Source organism: Salvelinus alpinus, chromosome 11 (genome assembly GCF_045679555.1).
Source record: "Salvelinus alpinus chromosome 11, SLU_Salpinus.1, whole genome shotgun sequence".
Taxonomy (NCBI): Eukaryota; Metazoa; Chordata; class Actinopteri; order Salmoniformes; family Salmonidae; genus Salvelinus; species Salvelinus alpinus.
This window is the reverse complement of record NC_092096.1, coordinates 42144322-42166942: the sequence shown is the minus strand read 5'-3', so window position 1 is coordinate 42166942 and position 22621 is coordinate 42144322. Positions and strand designations below refer to the sequence as shown.

Below are 22621 nucleotides of genomic sequence, written 5' to 3'. Positions count from 1 at the left end.
GTGAGAAGACACAGAAGGGGGCGTAGTTTTGCAACAACTTCAAGGATTACTTCCTGGATACTTTTGTTTCTCAATTACAGCTCAGTCAGTGTCCATACAGTGTCCATACCAGTGGCGGCTGCTGAGGGGAGGACGGCTCATAATGATGGGTGGAACAGAGCAAATGGAATGGCATCAAACACATGGATGTATTGCTACCATTCCACCTATGCTGCTCCAGCTATTAACACGAGCCTGTTCTCCCCAATTAGGTGCCACCAACCTCCTGTGGTCCATACATGTACTAACTAGTGGACATGACATACTGGACACTAGACACATTATACTGGACTGGACATGTTAGTATAAAGATATGTTAGAATATTTTCTCTGGGGTTCAACAATTTTCAGAAGTGTGTGTGCATGCTTGTGTGTGTGTGAACACATTCCTCTGTGTGTGTCAGTCTGTACCAGCCATCCAGGGGGTAGGGCTGATGACAGGGGTACTTATTGGTTCAGCCAACAGAACAATCTCAGCTCTTGATTTTGTGGAGAGGTGGAGAGGTGTGCTCACTGCTACCTGCTAGTAATGTCTTTGAGACAAGGACATATGGACAAGGACACCACTTTTTCTGAAAACACAGCAGCCTACTGTGAGCTATCATAGATTTCATAGAGAAAAACGAATTATCTGCTGTTCATTGCATTCCAATAACAGAAACCACAAGGGACTACAAGTTGTGGAATAGGACAATCTTCCAGTGAGTACAGTCACCTATACCTCACAATCAGAAGGCTACAATGGAAGTCTCTCCAGTGATTGGATCCTTTGTCGCTGCGGACTATGCTGTCTTTGCTCTGATGCTGCTGGTGTCTGCAGCCATCGGGGTGTACTATGCCATCGCCGGAAGGGGCCAGAGCAGCTCCAGAGAGTTTCTGATGGGGGGCCAGAGTATGACAGCCGTACCTGTGGCTCTGTCCCTGACTGCCAGCTTCATGTCGGCTATCACAGTGCTGGCCACCCCAGCCGAGGTGTACCGATACGGGGCAAGCTACGGCCTCTTCAGCCTCTCCTATGTGCTGGTGGTGGTGGTCAGCTCAGAGGTCTTCCTCCCTGTCTTCTACAGGCTGGGCATCACAAGTACCTATGAGGTTAGAATCGATCCACCCTGTTGAGTTGATTTGTGTTCTATTCTATTCAACAGAAATAGTATAACATGTTTGGTAGATGTTATCCAGATTAATTGCAATGCAAATTCTAAGCAATTCTAAATCCCTGAAATAAATATCTTGGGGGTCACAACGTTTTGTTCAAAAGTGACCAATTGACAAATGCAATCTATTCAGGAAATAAAATGCTGACCTAATTGTGTAATTTTTCTATAAAACAAACAGATTGCTGTTTCAGGTATAGTAATCATAGTAGTCACCGTTCCGTTACTTAATATCGCTGCACATGTCCATTCCTTAGTCTTGTTGAGAGGCTGATGATTAGATTATGATTATGATTCAAACAGCTAAAATATGAGTCAGTGTTTTATCTTCATTAGCTGACTGAAACAATCCTGGCACAGTCTTGTCATCTCATCCTCTTACTGACTATACTCTTTGCTTTGTCTTTTGGGCTTCACACATTAATTCATGTCACTGTCCTGTCCATGGGAAATGTAACAGAAAAGTGTCATATTTCTTTTTTCTCCTCATGGTCATCATTCTGCAGTATCTGGAGATACGGTTCAACAGAGCCACCCGTCTGTTAGGGACAGTGATGTTCATTGTTCAGACTGTGAGTACCTTATCACAACACTCCCACCCCTCATATCATGAATTACATGAACATGAGAACAAACCTTGTGCTACGGATGATTATAAGAGCCACATGTTATGTCTCTCTGTCTCCCAGATACTCTACACGGGAATAGTCATTTATGCTCCAGCTCTGGCATTAAACCAAGGTGCAGTAGTCTCTAAAAGTCATGAAAGAATTTCATGTCATGCCCCATCGGCATTGAGTGCACTTGAAACCACTCCTCTGCTAAATGACGTCCCGCTCTCTCTCTTTTTCCTCCTCTCTCTAGTGACTGGGATGGATCTCTGGGGTGCTGTCATTTCAACAGGAGTGGTTTGCACCTTTTACTGCGCTATGGTACTGGACATGGCAGTGATGTCAATAAATAATGCTATAAACACCATTTATCCCCTGATGTAAGGGAAATACAGATGGAGGTTAGGTTGAGACATGATTTGTGTAGCACTGTGGTGACCTTTGTGGTGACCTTTAAACCATGTATGTAACACGGCTGTGGTGTGTATTGTGACAGGGCGGTCTGAAGGCGGTGGTGTGGACGGATGTGTTCCAGGTGGGCATCATGGTGGCAGGCTTCCTGTCTGTCATCATCAGAGCCGTGGTCCTGCAGGGAGGAGTCTCCAACATCCTCAACCACGCAGAGTTCGGAGGACGACTCAACTTCTGGGAGTGAGTAGATTGTCATTGTCATGGCCCTCGCTTCATACTCGTCGCCAAACCCACTGGCTCCAGGTCATCTACAAGACCCTGCTAGGTAAAGTCCCCCCTTATCTCAGCTCGCTGGTCACCATAGCAGCACCTACCTGTAGCACGCGCTCCAGCAGGTATATCTCTCTGGTCACCCCCAAAACCAATTCTTCCTTTGGCCGCCTCTCCTTCCAGTTCTCTGCTGCCAATGACTGGAACGAACTACAAAAATCTCTGAAACTGGAAACACTTATCTCCCTCACTAGCTTTAAGCACCAGCTGTCAGAGCAGCTCATAGATTACTGCACCTGTACATAGCCCATCTATAATTTAGCCCAAACAACTACCTCTTTACCTACTGTATTTATTTATTTATTTATTTTGCTCCTTTGCACCCCATTATTTCTATCTCTACTTTTTCTATCTCTACTATCTCTACTTTTATTTTTATTTTTTACTTGCTATATTGTATTTATTTCGCCACCATGGCCTTTTTATATTTTTATTTGTTTATATATATATTTTGTTTGCCTTCACCTCCCTTATCTCACCTCACTTGCTCATATTGTATATAGACTTATTTTTCAATGTATTATTGACTGTATGTTTGTTTTACTCCATGTGTAACTATGTGTTGTTGTATGTGTCGAACTGCTTTGCTTTATCTTGGCCAGGTCGCAATTGTAAATGAGAACGTGTTCTCAATTTGCCTACCTGGTTAAATAAAGGTGAAATAAATAAAATAAATAAAAAATGTAGATTATAGATGTAAAAGAGCAGGAGAAGAGTCTGCACCTGGACATTGTGCAGTATGTTGGCACAAAATACAAGACATTGCAAAAGGGCGTAATGAATCTCTCTCTCTCTCTCTCTGTCTCTGTCTCTGTCTCTGTCTCTGTCTCTGTCTCTGTCTCTGTCTCTGTCTCTCCTTTATAGCTTTGATGCTAGTCCACTGAGGAGGCACACCTTCTGGACAATCACAATTGGAGGCACATTTGTCTGGACCAGTATCTATGGGATCAACCAAGCCCAGGTGCAGAGATACATCTCTTGCAAATCCATGACTCAGGCCAAAATGTGAGTCATCATCTTCCTGGAAGGATAGAGTAGAGCATGAAGATCTATTTCCTGTTTGCCCCAGTGTTAATAGTGGAAGTGACAGCACTTTAGCAACATGAAATCTTATTCAAATGTGTTCATCTACACCCCCAGGAAGAACATGACACAAAAAATTATCTGGCAAGCGAGCACTTAGATATGGTCATTTTAACATTGATAAATTCTTAGAATGTTTGGAAATCACGTATACTAAGGCATTTGTGAAAATTCTATAGAAATAAAGAGTGGGGCCTCCCGAGTGGCGCAGCGGTCTAAGACACTACTTCGCAATGCTTGAGGCGTCACTACAGACCCTGGTTCGATCCCAGGCTGTGTCACAGCCGGCCTTGACCGGGAGACTTATGAGGCGGCGCACAATTGGCCCAGCATCATCCAGGTTAGGGGAGGGTTTGTCCAGCTGGGATTTCCTTGTCCCATCGCACTCTAGCGACTCCTTGTGGCTGGCCGGGCGCCTACAAGCTGACTTCTGTGACCAGCTGGACGGTGTTTCCGCTGACACATTGCGGCTGGCTTCCGGGTAAGCGAGCAGTGTGTCAAGAAGCCGTGTTTCGGAGGACGCGTGGCTGTCAACCTTCGCCTCTCCCGAGTCCGTAAGGGAGTTGCAGCGATGGGACAAGACTGTAACTACCAATTAGGGGTAAAAAGTGAAAAAATTATAATATAGAGTGGGAAAGTGGGCGAGCATTTTGACTATTAATAGACACTGCAGTAAATAGAATCGAATAAAAACATCTGTCTCGTCCAAGACTCCAAGTCTAGAACAGACCGGTGCGCTATAGCAAAGCAGAGCTACAGTAAGGCTTTATACAAACAAGCCATTTGAGTAAAAGTCTGAAAGTATTTGGTTTTAAATATACTTAAGTATCAAAAGTAAACCAGATGGTGCGATTTTCTTGTTTTTTTTTAAATTTAGTGATAGCTAGGGGCACACTCCAACACACATAATTTACCAAAAAAGAATTTGTGTTTAGTGAGTCCGCCAGATCAGAGGCAGTAGGGATGACCAGGGATGTGTATTGGACCATTTTTCTGTCCTGCTAAGCATTCCAAATGTAACAAGTTTTTTGCGCGTGAGGGAAAATGTATGGTAATAAAAGTACATTCTTTCTTTAGAAATGTAGTGAAGTAAAATATAAAGTTGTCAAAAATATAAATAGTAAAGTACTGATACCCCCAAAAACGACTTAAGTAGTAATTTAAAGTATTTTCACTTAAGTACTTTACACCACTGGTGTTTACAGGCAGTTGCAACAGCGCAACTTTAGATTGTTAGCTAGAACGCATTCGCCAAAAGCCACAAAATACTCCTGAATGGATTTCTGCAAATATGTAAACACCATGGGAGTCCTCTTACATTTGGGACCCAACAGTCTTATTCATCAAACAACCCTGAAAATGTGGGCTCTCTCTCCCTCAGTTATGTACATCAACAACAACAAGATCAACAACTAATAGTAGCCAGAGCAAGATGAGCTAAAAATCTAACAAAGGAACATTAGATAAACCCCTTTTTCTGATAGTTGGCCGCCAAAATTGCACTGACAAACGATGGGGAAGTGCAACCTACTCGTCCTTCTGATAACACAAACTCTGGCTCTCCCCCTCCCCGTTCTCTCTCTCTTTCGCTCTCTCCTTTCTCTCTCTTTCCCCTCTTTCTGTCACTCTTCTTTCTCTCTCTCTGTATTCTCTTCCCAGGTCTCTCTACATTAACTTATTAGGACTGTGGATCATCATGCTGTGTTCTGTGTTTGCGGGGCTGTGTCTGTACTCCGTCTACAAGCACTGTGACCCCTGGACAGCAGGCATGGTGTCTGCTCCAGATCAGGTTGAGGACACAAACCAGGAAATAACACTTTAATAAGGACCGCAGGTTGACGTTTATTGGAATGAGTCTTGTCCTGGAGGCAGAACTGAGCGATTTCTGATAGATGGGCCAGGTTAGGGTTAGGTATATTAAGGTGAATGTTAGGGTTGAGATTTTATGACAGATTTTGTGGCTGTGTCTGTTAGCGAACCCTCTGCAAAGCTGCCTCCAGAACAAGACTCATGAAGAAAAAAGCTAACCTACATAAATACCAGGCACAGTCAATATTACTATTCTGCCAGACTGTCACTTTACGGATATATTTTCTAAAATATTTGTTTAAACTGATAACATTCACCGCCACTAAGTGTAACCACCTTAAACTATTTTTTGTGGGAAAACAGTCCCCCCCCCCCCCCCCCCTCATCGGCCACACATCCAGATTGTTCCCAGGAAAATATCTCAAATAACCAAAACCCAGTGCTACCACTCAGAGAGACACTGACTACTGACCACGCCCTCTTTCTCTGTACAGCTGATGCCATATATGGTGATGGACATCCTGAGAGACTACCCTGGACTGCCAGGATTGTTTGTGGCTGCAGCCTACAGTGGGACCCTAAGGTTACTATTCCCATCTAGTACTTATACTGTATGTCAAACTTGATCTTACGTTTGATTATGTCAGTATGTTACATTATGTTATATACACACTAGATTAAGTACCATTTTGTTACTATTTGTACTGTATGCAATATCTCATGGTTCATAATATCACGACTATGACTAAATATTTACTCTCGCAGCCTATGGTGGGACACAAAGATTACTATTTACACAGCACTCACACACACTGTTATATTTCTAGGTAAATAATGGCATTATATTTGCTCTCTCTTGTCCACAGCACGGTATCGTCCAGTGTCAATGCTCTGGCTGCCGTGACTATTGAAGACCTGATCAAGCCGTACACACACATGTCAGAGAAACACCTGTCCTGGACCTCTAAAGGCCTCAGTGAGTGTATAATATCAATAGGTGTCTTTGCATTTACCACAGAACTCAGAGAGCTATATTCATGTTTGATGATATATTTATCTTCTTCTTGATATATTCTTGCTGATATTAGAAATGAATAATCCAGGATTTATCATGATTTTAACTGCTATCCCTATGCTCCATTCTAGGCTTTCTGTATGGGGCTCTCTGTATTGGAATGGCTGGCATAGCCTCACTCATGGGAAGTCTGCTGCAGGTATGCGATACAACAAAAGGTGTATGTCTTTCTACAAAAAATATGTTGTCTTGAGGTTCGCAACTCTAAAATATGTCTCTGTCTCCTCCTGTAGGCAGCTATCAGTATCTTTGGGATCATCGGAGGGCCTTTACTGGGTCTCTTCTCGCTGGGGATCCTCTGTCCATACGCCAATGCCACAGTCAGTACAGTCTCTTTAACAAAAGCAGGATTATAAGCATCTAACTGTTAGCTAACCTCTCTGAATGTTTATGTTGAAGTGTTGATGTGTTATTTCTGTGTGTTCTGTGCTGCAGGGGGGCTTGGCTGGTCTGCTCTCTGGGCTGGTTATGTCTCTGTGGGTGGGGATAGGGGCCCAGTTTTACCCTCCTCTACCAGAGCAGAGCAGGCCTCTGGGTCTGACCACACATGGCTGTAACTTCACAACCGCAGCCGATGCGTTCAACTGGACCGCATCCCCAACAGAACCAAGCCTATACACTACAGTACTACAGCAAAATACAGCAGAGAGGTACGTTGTGGGCTTCAGTATCTTTGGTTAAGGACAGGACACACTTTTGCTGAAGGGAACAAGTATATTGTTATGGGCACAGTTGAAACAAATATTCAGTTAGAAATGTACTGTAGAACAGGAATAATTTTGTCATGTTAGAATAGCAAACTGCATCAGCTGTAAACAATATAGGCAACATTATAGCTGTTGGATGCCACTATGTTTGTCTCCTCTACAGACCCTTCCTGGCTGATAACTGGTACTCCCTGTCCTATCTCTACTTCAGTCCTATTGGGACACTTACAACACTGGCTGTTGGACTGGTGGTCAGTCTACTTTCAGGTACTCTTCCCCAAATGGTAGTGTTGCTTCCTACCATATTACATGATGTGTCTAATTAACATGTTCTTTTTTACACTAAAACGTGTCTCTTTCCAGGGGGTATGAAGTTGAATTTGGAACCAAGGGTGACTTTGATGAAAGAAGATACAATGTTATTTTGCTTTTACAAGCTCTTTAAAGAAAGGGTAAGTGATTTGAGTGTTTCAATAAATAACCTCCACGACGTTCTCTCTCTTTCAACCACTTTCCTGTATTCATTTAGCTTTCATCCATACCTAGGCCATGAGAAGAGCAGGAGAGCTGGACCTCACAAAAACCAGAGAGAACAAATTGGGAAACAATAACCCCGGCTTCTGCAATGTCCACGAGTTGGATTTCAGAAAGAGCAGTCTTCCTACATAACATACTGATAAAACCATGACTTAACAGTTGCTCTTTCTTCTCATACTTCTCCCTCCCCCGTGCCGCTGTTTTTCACGTGACTCATGAATGTCCTTACAGATTGTATCAATATCTCATCTATATCCTCATATTTCTATATACAGTGTCCTCAGAAAGTATTATTCCACATTTTGTTGTGTTACAGCCTGAATTTAAAAAAAACTATTCTCATCCATCTACACACAATACCCCATAATGACAAAGTGAAAGCTTGTTTTTAGAAAAGTTAGCAAATTGATTGAAAATGAAATACAGAAATATCTAATTTACATACGTTTTCACACCTCTGAGTCAATACATTTTAGAAACACCTTTGGCAGTAAATTTTTTTAAATGTAATTTATTTAAATAGGCAAGTCAGTTAAAAACAAATTCTTATTTACAATGACTGCCTACACCGGCCAAACCTGGACAATGCTGGGCCAAATGTGCTCCACCCTATGGGACTCCCAATCACAGCCAGTTGTAATACAGCCTGGATTTGAACCAGGGTGTCTGTAGTGACGCCTCAAGCGCTGAGATGCAGTGCCTTAGACCACTGCGCCACTCCTGCTGAAAGGTGAATTAATCTCCCAGTGTCTGGTGGAAAGCAGACTGAACCAGGTTTTCCTCTAGGATTTTCCCTGTGCGAATTATTTTTTATCCTGAAAAACTCCCCAGTCTTTACCGATTACATACAAGCATATGCATAACATGTTGCAGCCACCACTATGCTTGAAAATATGGAGAGTGGTACTCAGTAACGTATTGGATTTGCCCCAAACATAACTCTTTGTGTTCAGGACAAAAAGTGAATTGCTGTGCCACATTTTTTGCAGTATTACTTAAGCACCTTGTTGTAAACAGGATGCATGTTTTGGAATATTTGTATTCTGTACAGGCTTCCTTCTTTTCACTCTGTCAATTAGGTTAGTATTGTGGAATAACTACAATGTTGTTCATCCATCCTCAGTTTTTTCTTATCACAGCCATTAAATTATGTAACTGTTTTAGTCACCATTGGCCTCATGGTGAAATCCCTGAGCAGTTTCCTTCCTCTCTGGCAACTGAGTTAGGAAGGACACCTGTATCTTTGTAGTGACTGGGTGTATTGATACACCGTCCAAAGTGTAATTAATAACTTCCTCATGCTCAAAGGGATATTCAATGTCTGATTCTTTATGTTTACCCATCTACCAATAGGTGCCCTTCTTTACAAGGAATTGGAAAACCTCCCTGGTCTTTGTGGTTGAATCGGTGTTTGAAATTCACTGCTGGACTGAGGGACCTTACAGATAATTGTATGTGTGGGGTACATAGATGAGGTAGTCATAAAAAAACGATGTTAAACACTATTATTGCACACAGAATCCATGCAACTTATGTGACTTGTTAAGCAAATTTTTACTCAACTTATTTAGGCTTGCCATAACAAAGGGGTTGAATACTTATTGACTCAAGACATGACAGCTTTTCATTTTTAATTCATTTGTTACAATTTCAAAAAATATAATTCAATTTTGACATTATGGGGTATTTTGTGTAGGCAAGTGACCCAAAATCTAAATGTAATACATTTTAAATTCAGGCTGTAACATAACAAAATGTGGAAGGGGTGTGAATACTTTCTGAAGGCACTGTATGTAGCCTACATCACATCAACTTGAAAAGACAAGTAGAGTTAGGATTGTTAATAATGAAATATCTTTGACTTGACTTGTGTTTCCCATTTATTAAAAACATAGTGCTATCAGTGTTGTACATTTAAAAAAAAAATATGAATTCGAAATAGCTCTGTCATATTTATACTTATATCATTAAATTACATTCTACAAGTAATCAACACATTCTATAATGTATTATTTACAATTATGTACACGAGAGAACTCTAGGCATTTGAACTGCATGTAGTCATTTGGTGGATGTCATTCCACAGCTCGAGGTGGGTAAGAGAGGCAAGTGTAACTCATTTTGGGATGGCAGGTAGCCTAGTAGTTAGAGCGTGGGACTAGTAAACGAAAGATTGCAACCAAGGGGCTCCAAGATCGAATCCCCGAGCTGACAAGGTAAAAATCTGTCGTTCTGCCCCTGAACAAGGCAGTTACCCCACTGTTCCTACATCATTGTAAATAAGAATTTGTTCTTAACTGACTTAAGTAAAAGTCTCGTAAAATAGAATGTTACTTTTATCTGTAATACATAGCTAACATTTGTGTCTAAGGATGTTTGTGTTGCTAATAACACTCGTGTTCATGGACGGCTAAACTAAAACTTGCATACTGAAGATTTAACTGCCAAATATCTAGGCTATCAATCTATCGGTCAGCCTATATTCAGCACGGCGGACAATTCTTCTTCGTAGTAACGCTTCTTCATGGCTCTGTACTTCCTCAGATAGTACAGGGCCTCCAGTTCCTTTATCACAAATTCCCCACGATCGACTAGTTTTTTGATCTCCTTGGGGTCTGTGACATCTTTGTTCTTCATAAAGGCTCTCTTCAGACGTTCCCTGAAGTAGTCTGTTCCTTTGGGGTATTCCCGTCCCAAAAACAGGAGCTGTCAATGGAAGAAGACCGGTTACCAATTATAATTCCAGGCTTTGGGGATTGTTTTGGAAAGATAGCTAAATATTGCATGAGTGGAAGCAAATCTGGCGTGTGGTAACAACAACGGTTGGGTGCATTGACAGCAGTCAGTCAGCGTTTAACTTACGTTCTTGTACAGCTGTCTAACCTCACTCCTCAGAGGGTTGGCCATGTCACTGCCTGAGACAGTAGCAGCCTTCACTACTGGGATGGAAGAAACGTACAGAACATACAACTGGTGATTTAGCATACAGCAGCTGATTATGTAAAACAACAGCTCAGAAATGTGCATATGTCTGATTGCTATCACATATCCTGTGAGCCTCACAATCTTAGCTGTGTCATGCATACATTTTACCCTACATTGGTTCACTTTGCAGGTAGGTTAGTTAACAGTGCAAAAGGGCCAAAATGCGACTACGTCGCAAAGCGAATGATTAGCTAGCTGGCTAGATAATTGGCAGCTGCAATTTAACCAATAATTGTCTTTGTGCTGGGATAAAAGTTACGTTGTCTCTCAGCACAATAATCTTGGCTAAGTAGCTAAACACCCTCTGCTATAAAAACATCCATTGTGATTAATTCACACGATATAATCAAGATTCCATTACATTATAAAGTCCCTTATAAATAAATCCTTGCAATTAAGTAGTGTCGATAGCTGGTTACTTTGCCCTTCGGGAGTTCATAAACAACGCCGTAAATCCTTTCACAAGTCGCAAACCAAAACACGGACCTATTGCGCGTGCGTGCGGTGGCATTTCCATGGTAACTTGGACGCGAAAAGAGTTGAAAGATATCCCACCAAGAGAAGATAGTAACCAGTTTTCCAACAAATTTTATTTCATTACCTATATAGCAAGCTAACCAGTTAGAAAATTAATATTGTGGTTAGGTTGATATGTTTACAAGCCAAGTAGCTAGTTGCATAAATTACCAGTTGTTACTAGCCAGAGTAAATTAGATTACCAGTTAGCTAGCTAGGACTCAAGGTGAGCAAGTGACTGCAAATCAGCTTCCTTTTACTGGAAGCGTGCTGCAAGTCTGTGTTTGGTTCTTTCAGCCTTATCTTGCTACAACTAAATACTATATCCTAACTTTCTATTCTCTATGTTCTTTCCTTGTAAGCTCCCCGGGGATGCAAAGTTAACTTTGTTATTAATAGCATATCTCTCTCTACATTAGATTCATGAGAGATATTAGATCTAGTAGATTAAAGCCTAGCTAGCTAAATTGAATATAACATGTTTCAATTTCTCCCAAGCAACCCAAGTCTTTAGATATGTTCTTTACTTTTACTCACTTTTCCAATGCCCACAAATTACAAGCATACAGTAGCTTGCACATTTGTTTATGATCACATTTATGTTCATCAAGTTGATTTGGTTCAAGTCTGCCAAAAAGAAAGGAAGCAAGCTCATTAAGTCTGAAAAGGAGCAACTTCAGAAAGAATAGGTGAGAAGACAAACGGAAGAGGGTACTCTAGAACTTCTCATTTCATTCAATCAGAGCGCATCGAGCATAACATGTCAACCCATAGATAGGTTAGAAATATTTTTAAAACATTAAACATTTTCGTGAAGCTTGCATTCGAATCCCCCTTCCTGTTGCTCACAAGTTCCAATTCCCTATCGAAAGGGGATTTATGGAAGGTTTAAGATAAACTTCAAACCTGTTACTTTAATAGCACTTACTAGTCATTAGTTTTATTTCAGCCCTTGACATGGAAAATAGGTTTTTACAAAGTTAAACATGTGCTCTTTATGACAGCATGCTAAAATGAGGTGAAATCATTATTTTTGGGGGACCAAGTTAAACAACCCAAAATGTCCTCAATTCATGGAACAACCCGCATACTGAAGATTCAGTTGCCAAACATCTGGGCTATCAGTCTGTCGGTCTGCCTATATTCAGCAGGCCTAACAATTCTTCTTCGTAGAAACGCTTTTTCATGGTTCTATATTCCCTCAGATAGTACAGGGTCCCCAGTTCCTTAATCACAGCCTCTCCACAGTCGACAAGCTTTCTGATCTCCTTAGGGTCTGTGACATCTTTGTTCTTCATAAAGGCACTGTTCAGACGCTCCCTGAAGTAGTCTGCTCCTTGGGGGTATTCCCGTCCCAGATACAGTAGCTGTCAGTGGAAGGAGGGCAGGTTACCAGTGATAATCCCAGTGCTTTGGGGATTGTTTAGGACAGATAGCAAAAGATTGCATGAGTGGCAAATCTTATATTGGAAGTAAGTGTGGGTAACAAAAAAGCTTGGGTGCATTGACAGCAGTCAGCCAGTGTTACATTCTTACATTCTTGTACAGCTGTCTAACCTCTCTCCTCAAAGGGTTTGCCATGTCACTGCCTGAGACTATCAGCCTTCACTACTGGGATGGAAGAAAAGAACAGAAGATACAACAGGTGAATTACTATTCAGCAGCTAATGATGTAAAACAGCTCAAAGAAATATGCTTATGTCTGATTGTCACATCACATATACCGTGAGCTTACAATCTTTAGCTAGCTATGTGTCATGCATAGTGCATTTTAGCTTATTTTACCTTGGTTCACATAGCAGGTAGTTTAGGTAACAGTACAAAGTCTGCGGCTAGGTAGCAAAGCTCTGGTAAAGCGAATGATTAGCTACCTAATAGTAACGTAATTGGCTAAACACCCTCGGTTATAAAAACATTAATTAGCTTTGTGATTTATTCACACGATATAATTTAGCTTTCATTACATTGTATCTAGGCTCCCTTACCGATAAATCCTCGCAGTGCTGAACGCTATCTACCTTGCTGAAAACTGGCTACATGGGAGCATTACGTCAAACAGTGCGTCGATTCCAGTGTCACGGCTAGAAGGGATCCAGCTTTTGTCAAATTAACATCAGATTTGACTTTTCATAGCAGTTTAGGATAATTTACGCAGCAGGTCAGGATACGGTTAGAAAACGGGTTAGGATTAACTAAAATGACATTTAAAAATATATATATTTTTAAATTAATTTGACAAAAGTTGGATTCTTTCTAGCCATGACACGCTTATAGCTGGTTGAGGGACGAGCGTCGCATAGGAGTGACATGTTCCGACTATTAGACGTTGGGCTTGTTCGATGTTGCAGGCAACCGACAGTGCAGGCAACTGCCGTCTAATGCCCGTTCACATGCTAGTCGAAACTAGGAAACTCGAACATTTCCGACTTGATGATTCGTTGAATGCGGCACGTGTATTACTACAACTTGTTAGCAAGTCGGACATTTTAGAGTTTCCTAGTTCCAACTAGCACATTAACGCAGCATGACTGATCTACAAAGAACCTTGCATCAGTAGTTCTACTCATAAAAATAAAATAAAAACGACTCATTGTAGTGAGTAGTTTCAGTCGGCTAAAGCAACCGACTGTAAAGGAGTCGATGAGTGATGTCGGGGGAGGTGCATCTGTGGCAGTTAAAGTCAGACACCAATCTGGTTTTCAAACAACAACTCTGATATTAATATGGCAGTGTTGCCATTGTTTATATGTTTTTCTTTATAATGTCGAAATGAACATGTCTTCAAACCCCATATCATACACTTACAAACTGAAATCGTATGTGTGTACATTGTACAATCAATTAGTGTGAGGGCCTCAAACATCACATTAGTTTGTCCACTGTATACATTAATCACGGTAAAGTTGATTCCTGTTTCAATTATGTATTTGGTTACTTTTGCATGAGTAAAAAAACAACTAATGATTGGTTAAAAATGTACAGTAGCCTCCCACAATGCAGGTGGTGGCTGCAGGATGAAGTTGGTGAAGAGCAACTGCAGAAACTTGCAGTATACTGCAGTCAAAACGTCATGATCACATGATTTTTGTAAAGTTCATGCAGTCGACATGTAGGCGCAAGTCGGACACATTTCCCCCTCCATACTGCAACAGCTTTGGTCAGCAACTTGACAAAAGTGATCGGCTCGAACGTGCCCATTATTATTCGTAGAGTCATTCAGTGGCCCTGTTGAAGAGCATAAAGCGGTATTGTATCATGGGTACATTTTGACCTAGAGACTTACAGTTATCAAGACGTCACACCAGGGTACTTCTGCATGAAACACGGCCCTTATTTGAAGTGTTTCTAAAATCCCCTATGGGAAAACTGAATGGTGGAAAAACGATTGGAACCATTTCCCTGTTTGACTGCTAGCTTTTATGGGTATCATGATTCATACTGTGGTAGTCTATTAGGTGATTTCTTCCCTTATCAGCTGTCTATCACGGACTCCTGGTTTCAGCCAACCGGTGTGCGTGAATGGACATTTGGACTCCGGCCTTTCCCACTATAGCTCAAAGTGGTTGTCATCTTTAGCTGATGAGGACCAAGTTTTCTGTGTGTTTTCTAGAAGTGTTTGTGCATGCATCTGCAATAAGAAGTGATCTTGTGTTTCTATGTGCGCTAATGTGTGGTGGTGAACTAGAAAATAAAACTAAGGATATGGACACATCTGCCCGGTTCTTGCCGACCGCCTGTAGTGGGTCTGACCAAATTAGAGTCAGCTTAAGTTACTAGCGGGTGAAGGCATCTTCAGTCAACCGCTCAGACGGGTCCAGCTAGCCGTTTTTACACCTGTTCTTTTTCAAAGATTTCTCACAAAAACAAGCATATCTCTGTGAAATATAAACAGAGCACTGAGCGTATACCAAGTTATTTTCAAATCCTTTTACATTTAATTCAGCTCGTGTCATCCTAATTTTGCTTTTAGAGACCCGCGGAAACAATTTTGAGGACGACGACCGCAAAATGTAAAATCTTCAAAAGATGTTACTAGAAACGTGCACTGCTATGTCAACAAAGCTCAGTGCTTATTACCAGATGTATTTGTTTACGAAATCCGAGTTTTGGGATATAATGTCAATAAAATGTGAAAGAGCCCACTGAACGATCATACTTGTCTTTGTAAAATGGGCAGAGTGGGTGGAGACCCTATGTCATTGACCGTGTTTGAGAGCACCAAAACAACTGCAGTTGACTGCCGACTGACTGATCTACAAATCACCTTTCATCATAAATAACTACTCATTATTATTTGGAGATCAGTGTCAGTCACAGTTTACCTATGATACGGTTTTGATCCTCTCGAACAGGGCCAATGTCTTACGTCAGATAGCACGAGGAGCATCACTCTCCGTGACGCCATCTGATCTGACGTGAGACAATATGCATCCGATGTATTGTTCCATTCAAAACAACTGGGAACTCAGAAAATCCGCCTTCAGACTTCAGTGCATTCAAGACAACTGAGAAAAAAACGAGCTCCAACTTGGAAAAATCGTTTTGAACTGTGATCCCACTCGGAATTCCATGTCTGGAACTCAGGCCTATTTCTAGAGCGCATACTTTGCGACCTGAAGCTCACCGACGTCAGGATTTGACCTTGTATTTCCCAGATATTTCCCTTGAAAGCACAATAAGATACAGTACATTATAGTTATGATCCTCTCAAACACGTGCATACATGGGTTGGGTTTATATTTATGTTCAGTATAGTTCAGAAAGTGCCCTTTCTGACAGCAGTTTCCCTTCCTACCGCTCATTGTAATGTACTCCATGGACTGTGATTGGGCACCCCTTCTGTGGGTTACTGAATGTGTAAACTACTCTTTGAAGTTGTTCGATATGATGCATTAATCAAGGGGACTAGATAACCTTAAGGAAAGTAAGAACCACTTCTGCCTTTATTTCTCCAAGTTAACATTAGGGTCTCTCGCCCCAAACCCTAGCTGTTGGACACAGGGCTGCAGCCGTTCCCTTACCCCACGGAGCAGTCGCAGATCCAGGGCTCCGCCTCCATGAAGCTGGAGGACAGTGGGGTCCTGACCTGTTCCCCTGTAGGGGTCACAGTCACTCTGCCTGACTCTGTCCTGTTCCTGGAGGACCCACAGATGGCCCGCTGGGACCCTGAAGGTGAGAGACACCTGGAGGAGAACTGGACGGGCCCCACATTGACTGGGACTGATAGTGATACTGTTAAATACATGTATTTTAACATATCCCAGAATCTGAATGTAGTTCCTACCTTGTGGGGGGCACTCTTCACAAAAAGTACAGAACTTACAGATAGAAATGAGTGGAGTTGATATGATTCCCTATTCTACATTATTGAGAGCCATGATGTCTAAAATTATATGTCAATCAATAGGTCAGAATAATCTAGAGAGGAAGGAAACGCATACCTATTTAGGCGAGGTGCTGGCTAGCAGAGTGGAACAGTTTAAAAATTAAAGGAGAGCCGCACACCATAGGAGCTCAGATGCAAAAACGTCAGGTCCAATGTTTCGACAGACAAGCCGTCTTCATCAGGGTATAATGACAAACACTGCGGGGTGACTCGTTTATATAGTGTCAAAAGACACACAGGTGTCTGTAATCATGGCCAGGTGTGGCCTGATATCATTGGTTAATAACTGTATTTAGTAAATACAGTTAGTAAAATATCTGTTGGGAAAAAAGTTTGGATGTTGCCACACACATACCTACTTGTTAACAAAATTAAGGAAGTTTCATTTAAAATTATTCATAAATATTATCCTGCCAACCACTATATGAAGAAGTTAAGGAAAACATCAACTCAAATTGCTAATTTTGTAATGACCACCCAGAAACAGTGTTGCATCTTTTTTGGCATTGTATACATGTAAGAAAACTGTGGCAAGACATCAGTAGGTTTATAACTGAACACATTTACGAAGATCTTACACTATTGTGGAGAGATGTACTGCTTGGATTCTTTACCTACGATAGAAATAAGCTGAAACATTTTTATGTAATTAATTTCATTATTCTTTTGGCCAAATTTCATATTCACATATGTAAATTTACAAACAAAACACCACATTTTCTTACCTTACAAAAATAAATTGAACTGTATTTTAAGACAATTAAATACACTTAACTCTAACAGATTTTTTGTTAGAGTATGTATGTCCCTTAAGGTCCTTGTGTAATGTGATATTGTACCCCCTAGCCCAATTGTCCTTTGTATATTATTTATATATACTTGTGTTCCCACATGTACTTCCTGAATTGATTTGTTGTTAATAAAATTTAAAAAACCTGAGTGTACCAATTGATCTCTGAGATTTCTGCCCCGCGAGAATACGACCAAGGAAAGGTCCGAAAACACATTACCTATACTATCATCGGATTTAGAATGTGCCAATGTTTGTTAACGATTTCCTTAATTTGTTCAGAGCGCTTTGAATAGCGGGTAGTTAGAACGGAAGTATGCTTCTTTTTTGCGAGACTGACCTCATGTCTCGTTTTGAATTTTCTCAATGGCAGTATTAATCTGACCATTTTTGTACCCCCTCTCCATTAATTTTCTTTGCGTCTCAGCCAATATACAATTTCCAAATAATGTTAGGCAATATTTTTTGTTGTTGAGAGAATTGAAAATAGACTTTCTCCATGTATCCCACATAAAATGAGCATAATTAGGAGCCATGGGGGATCCCATAGCAGTACCCTTCGTCTGAATAAAGAAATAATTTAGAAACATGAAATAGTTGTGTGTGAGTACTATTTCAGCCAATGTTATAATGCATGCACTGGAAGGTAGTTCATTAGGGTCACGTAACAGAAGAAAATGTTCCATAGCTTCAATACCGCCCTCGTGTGGAATATTTGTGTATAACGACTCAACATCAAAAGTAACTAACAAGGTATTCTCAGGGAGAGGATCAAGAGATCCAATAATAGAGATCATACTGCTGGTGTCCTTTACAAAGGAGGGGAGCTGTTCTGCGAGTGGTCTAATAAAAAAGTCAACAAAAGTAGATAGAGGGGCCGTTACTGCATCACTGCCCGCTACAATAGGGCGCCCTGGAGGTTTAGTGACATTCTTGTGTAATTTCGGCAAAGTACAGAAAGTGGCAATTTTAGGGTGTTGAATAGCCAAAAAGTCGTGTTCTTTTTTCGTTTTCTGACCAGAACTTAAATACCCATCTAGGACAGTAAAGATCGTGTTCTGAAATTGGGCAGTGGGGTCACTTCTGAGTTTCTTGTAAAATGTGTTGTCGAACAGTTGTCTATGACACTCATTTACATAAACTGTCCTATCCATGAGTACAACTGACCCACCCTTATCAGCAGGGCGGGTAAGGTCTGAGGAATCAGATTGTAAATCAAGCAACGCTTGTTTTTCATCCTTATGTAAATTTTCGAAAGATATGTACTCCTGTTCGTTCTTAAGGAGATGAGCAACATATTTTTCAACAAGTCTGCAATATGTCTCAGTAGAGTGATTGCGATTGGCTGGAGGTACACAATAAATCGTGCTTCTGAAAGGAGTCGGAGTATGTGCAGGTGAGCAACCGACTTGTTCAGTAGAAATATCACGATTAGGGGGCGATAAACTATTCCCTTAAATGGATGTTAATAAAAAAACAAAAAAATAAAAAAAACGTATACATGTCTACCTTAACATCAAAATCATTGCAGGCATAAAATATACCCCTTTATTAAGCAAGGAGACATGGGCAGGGCTCAATATCTTGCTTGAGAAATTAAAGACACTCAGGCCCGCGGGTTCTGGGACCGTGTTAACGGTCCCCTCTGCCTCTGGTAGTCGTTTCTTCTTACCCCGTCCGGTGCGGCATCTCGTCGGTGCGCGTGCCTGCGACCACCCCCGCCCTTCCTTCCTTGGATAAGAAACTGGCACTGGAAGTGGATGAGGCGCTGGTTGTAGAGCGTTGGTCACAGGAGTGGATAGAAGTAAGCGGCATCCCTCCTGCGTCTGTCATGGAGAGGAGGAGCAGGACCTCTTTTGTCAGGGTTTCTCCAGAAGTAGACTTTGTCCTCGGCCTTGTCTTTTTTTGTCTTGGTTGAATTTCTTGATTTTTAAGTTCCTTTATTTCTGTAGACAACCTGTCCTGGAGCGCTTGGTTAGTTTTCATCAGTTCATTGAATATGCCGCCATGCAGAGCTGTGCGTTAGAGCTGTGCGTTAGGTCAGCACTGGAAGACAGACTGCATCAGTGAGACGTACGACGAGGCAGAGCGGAAGATCTCGTTCAAGATGGACTCGTTCTACGCCTTCACGCTGCTACAGGACTCGTATGTCAACATGCCGTTCCACAGCTGGGAGCTCAGACCACTGGGCCAGGACTCTGCCCTGCTCACCATCACGGCAAGAACTCACAATGTCATGCTCCATCTCCTCCATAGAATCTGGGTGCGTCTCAGTCTAAAATTGCTTCCTTTATTCGTGAACATTCCTCAGTGATTCATATCTGGGGAAACAGTATTGTGGAAATCTAGACAATGTTTTCAGTGGTAATGAAGGAAACGAGGCTATTATTGTATCTAGGCATTGCCCAAATCCACGACACAATGCATCCTGACTCCTTGCTCCTCTCTCTGACAGGACAACAAGTGTATGCTCCAGTCAGACCAGGAGAGAGGACTGAACCACATCCTGGGCCAGTGGATGAGTCCCTCTGTACTGCAGAAAGCCATGGTCAGCACGGGGGTCAACATCTTCGTCAACCAATACTCCGACAAATATGTCACCCGTAAACGCAAAAGGTGAGTGCCATCAACCCGCATACTGTGGATTAGATGAAGAATGTTACACAAAGCAAGGGTGGGCACACAATTCATGTTGCTTGTAACACCGTTGAACCTGTATAGCTTTTTGCAACAAAAACCTATTAGCAACTCATGGGAAACCTACAGTGGATTGCTAGATTGGGGTGTGACATGTCTGATGCGGTATCCTTCTCCCTTGTAGGACCCTCTGTAAAAAAAAGTTCAACAAATCAACTCTTTGAACTGAAAATCCTGTTAGGCTTAAATGGTGTCGAGTTGAAAAGCTTGTGTCATAACATTAACCTATTCTCCAGGACCCTGATAGAACACGCGGTGTATGAACAGATGGCACTGCTCTCCCCCCCCCGCCTTCTCCTGGAGCCAGTGGAACACAGTGTGGCCAGGAGCATCTGGTGCTGCAGGTACACACACACACACCTAGAGATGCATACTGTTTAAACACACTCACATCCTCTGTCACACACACAGAATGAGGAAGAGTCCTTGGATAGAGGACCTTCCCAGATAGTAACAGAAGTAGCTTCAGAATCAGGAACAAAGAGCTGCAGTGCATATAGGGGAAACATTGAGCTGGTTGACTGGACAACTAGATTTGATTGACATTCACCTCTGGTACTGACATTACCCTGCACCTGCATAGTACTTTGTCCGTGCAGATGGAATGGATATTTACCGTACTATTGGCACCTTCTCTCCAAAGTATGTGAGCATCTAGCAGCCATCCCAGTGTCGTCGTGGTGTGTGTGTGTACAGTAGGATTAACCTCTCTCCCAGGTGTGTGAGCACCTAGACCCGGTCCAAGAGGACTCGTGGTGTGTGTACCTGCTGGGGACCCGGAGGTGCCAGAGGCTGATGAGCAAGGAACACAGTGAGGCGTTCTCTCCAGAGCTGGACTCCGGCAGTGAGTTCCACTCCACCTTCCTGCACATGCTCGGAGACGACATGTCCCGCGCCGGACAGGAACAGGCGCGACGCTCTCACCACCTGTTCGTCGATGCCGTGCATAGACTGCTGTGTGCCACACGGCCTCTCACATACTCCTGACTACAGTAGATACCAGACTCCCCATGTAGGAGTAGCCAAAAACAACAGATCTAGGATCAGATTTGACAATTCCCAATCATAACTTTAACCATTAGGGGGAATATGTATATCTGATCTTGTATCAGAGGTTAGCGGCAACTTCAACCTACTCTGTGCAGAGCACCGTGGGTATGACAGACTGCTCACTGTGAACTTTAACCCTTACAACAGATGGACCCTCATGTAAAACCACAAAGTTTATTTCTGTAGAATAAAGTTCCTTTATTGTGTAAAGTTTGACTCCCCCTCTTTGGAACATACAAAAGTGGATGAATTTCACAAGTGAGCACTTAAAGAAGTAGCGTAAAAACCATTTGTGTGAGTTTGTAACAAAACGCTGGTTATAACAAAAACAGATGCAATATAATAGATATTCATATCCCCACACAGTCTAATGCTGTCAAACAATAAATTAAATTAAAAAATGGCAGTGTATTACCAAGGTTCATAAATGTAATAAAAAAAAAAACTATTTCACCTACAACAACTTAACAAATTAATGCTAAATAATTCTTAAAGTGGTGGCCTCTTCAGGCAACCGCAAATGCCATAGATTCAGAAGTTTACTATGAAATGTGTTTTAAAAAGCAAAAACTGCTAAATCCACTGTCCATGAGCAAGCATGTTGATGGACCAACAAACGCTCAAAAAGGTGTGACGTGATTGGATAGCATGCACTGAAGTCCATTACATGATTGGACAGCCCAACACTGGTGTCCTCCTTGACTTGATTGGACAACATTGTGCCCACATATACAACGGCCAATAACATTACAATCTCCCTTCCGTAATGGTGCGGCAGAATGTCTCCGGGCACCAATAGGAAATCTCCCTTAGCTGTGGTGGTCAGTGTTCAGAAACTTCAGCACCAACACGCCGACTGCTTCTGTCTTCAATTGCTCTTTCTTCACACACTAACTAGTAGAACACACGTGATGGTTCAAGTTGCAGAAGACCTTCCAGGGGTTGACCATAGCCAGATGCCTGCCTGTCCATCTCTGTCTGTTGGGGCCACTGCCCCTCTAAACCGGTGGCTGTCCGTTGTGCCTCAGCCCTGTGTAGGGCCACAGGAGCTGCTGGATGGTCACCCAGGAGTCCCCTGTCCCCACGGGCGCTGCATCCACGGCCGGCTGCAGCACCAGGCTGGCTAGGAGGGCCAGGAGGCCTGCTAGGACCACTACTAGGGCCAGCCACAGCCACAGTCCCCGGGACCCACTCGCTGCAGACGCAGGCTGGGAGGAGTAGCCTGAACCCGGGGCTGCTGCGGCCTGCTCTGCCAGGATGGGACTGGGGAGAGAGGGAAAGAGAAGATTTAGAATGGACGCCAAAATAAGATTTAGCCTGGGTTAGGCGAAGCCAAGCTAATGTCTGGATGAGACAGTCAGTCTGCTTTAGCCAGCTGGTCGTCTGTCCGTATCCCCAAAGCAGTGATGTAGCGATGCAGAAACAGACTGGTGCCTAGGCT

At 42.3% G+C, this 22621-nt stretch overlaps 5 protein-coding genes across 12 annotated transcripts in view; 2 read left to right on the top strand and 3 right to left on the bottom strand.

Annotated features, from left to right (window-relative positions):
- The first annotated feature begins 204 nt into the window (after window positions 1-204).
- slc5a8 (solute carrier family 5 member 8) lies at window positions 205-8116 on the top strand. 2 transcript variants are annotated; one of them, XM_071333100.1, is made up of 15 exons: window positions 205-1131; window positions 1700-1765; window positions 1883-1934; window positions 2058-2125; window positions 2301-2455; window positions 3410-3550; window positions 5288-5417; window positions 5932-6020; window positions 6304-6413; window positions 6584-6651; window positions 6746-6832; window positions 6948-7162; window positions 7383-7486; window positions 7583-7671; window positions 7766-8116. In XM_071333100.1, the coding sequence occupies exons 1-15, from the start codon at window positions 781-783 to the stop codon at window positions 7886-7888; spliced, it is 1848 nt and encodes a 615-aa protein (XP_071189201.1). In that variant the 5' UTR covers window positions 205-780; the 3' UTR covers window positions 7889-8116. The 2 variants fall into 2 exon arrangements, with proteins under 2 accessions (XP_071189201.1, XP_071189200.1); XM_071333099.1 differs by having other exon boundaries at window positions 654-1131; window positions 7583-7917.
- A 1257-nt stretch (window positions 8117-9373) lies between these two features.
- LOC139534202 (electron transfer flavoprotein regulatory factor 1) lies at window positions 9374-11230 on the bottom strand. 2 transcript variants are annotated; one of them, XM_071333105.1, is made up of 3 exons: window positions 11103-11230; window positions 10619-10695; window positions 9374-10462 (listed from the first exon to the last, which is right to left on the bottom strand). In XM_071333105.1, the coding sequence occupies exons 2-3, from the start codon at window positions 10661-10663 to the stop codon at window positions 10229-10231; spliced, it is 279 nt and encodes a 92-aa protein (XP_071189206.1). In that variant the 5' UTR covers window positions 10664-10695; window positions 11103-11230; the 3' UTR covers window positions 9374-10228. The 2 variants fall into 2 exon arrangements, with proteins under 2 accessions (XP_071189206.1, XP_071189208.1); XM_071333107.1 differs by having other exon boundaries at window positions 10619-10692; window positions 11103-11207.
- A 596-nt stretch (window positions 11231-11826) lies between these two features.
- On the bottom strand, window positions 11827-13377 carry LOC139534201 (electron transfer flavoprotein regulatory factor 1-like). 3 transcript variants are annotated; one of them, XM_071333102.1, is made up of 3 exons: window positions 13243-13377; window positions 12794-12868; window positions 11827-12624 (listed from the first exon to the last, which is right to left on the bottom strand). In XM_071333102.1, the coding sequence occupies exons 2-3, from the start codon at window positions 12836-12838 to the stop codon at window positions 12379-12381; spliced, it is 291 nt and encodes a 96-aa protein (XP_071189203.1). In that variant the 5' UTR covers window positions 12839-12868; window positions 13243-13377; the 3' UTR covers window positions 11827-12378. The 3 variants fall into 3 exon arrangements, with proteins under 3 accessions (XP_071189203.1, XP_071189204.1, XP_071189205.1); XM_071333103.1 differs by having other exon boundaries at window positions 13043-13331; XM_071333104.1 differs by having other exon boundaries at window positions 13222-13309.
- A 5226-nt stretch (window positions 13378-18603) lies between these two features.
- LOC139534199 (dynein axonemal intermediate chain 7-like) lies at window positions 18604-21390 on the top strand. The gene is made up of 4 exons (XM_071333098.1): window positions 18604-19696; window positions 19889-20049; window positions 20367-20474; window positions 20848-21390. The coding sequence occupies exons 1-4, from the start codon at window positions 19541-19543 to the stop codon at window positions 20861-20863; spliced, it is 441 nt and encodes a 146-aa protein (XP_071189199.1). The 5' UTR covers window positions 18604-19540; the 3' UTR covers window positions 20864-21390.
- Window positions 21354-22621, bottom strand: part of LOC139534197 (inositol 1,4,5-triphosphate receptor associated 2-like) — a 25155-nt gene continuing 23887 nt past the window's right edge. For all 4 annotated transcript variants that reach the window (XM_071333097.1, XM_071333094.1, XM_071333095.1 and 1 more), the window contains one exon: window positions 21354-22443. In XM_071333097.1, the coding sequence (XP_071189198.1) occupies window positions 22179-22443 (265 nt within the window). In that variant the 3' untranslated portion in view covers window positions 21354-22178. The remainder of the gene's footprint in view (window positions 22444-22621) is intronic.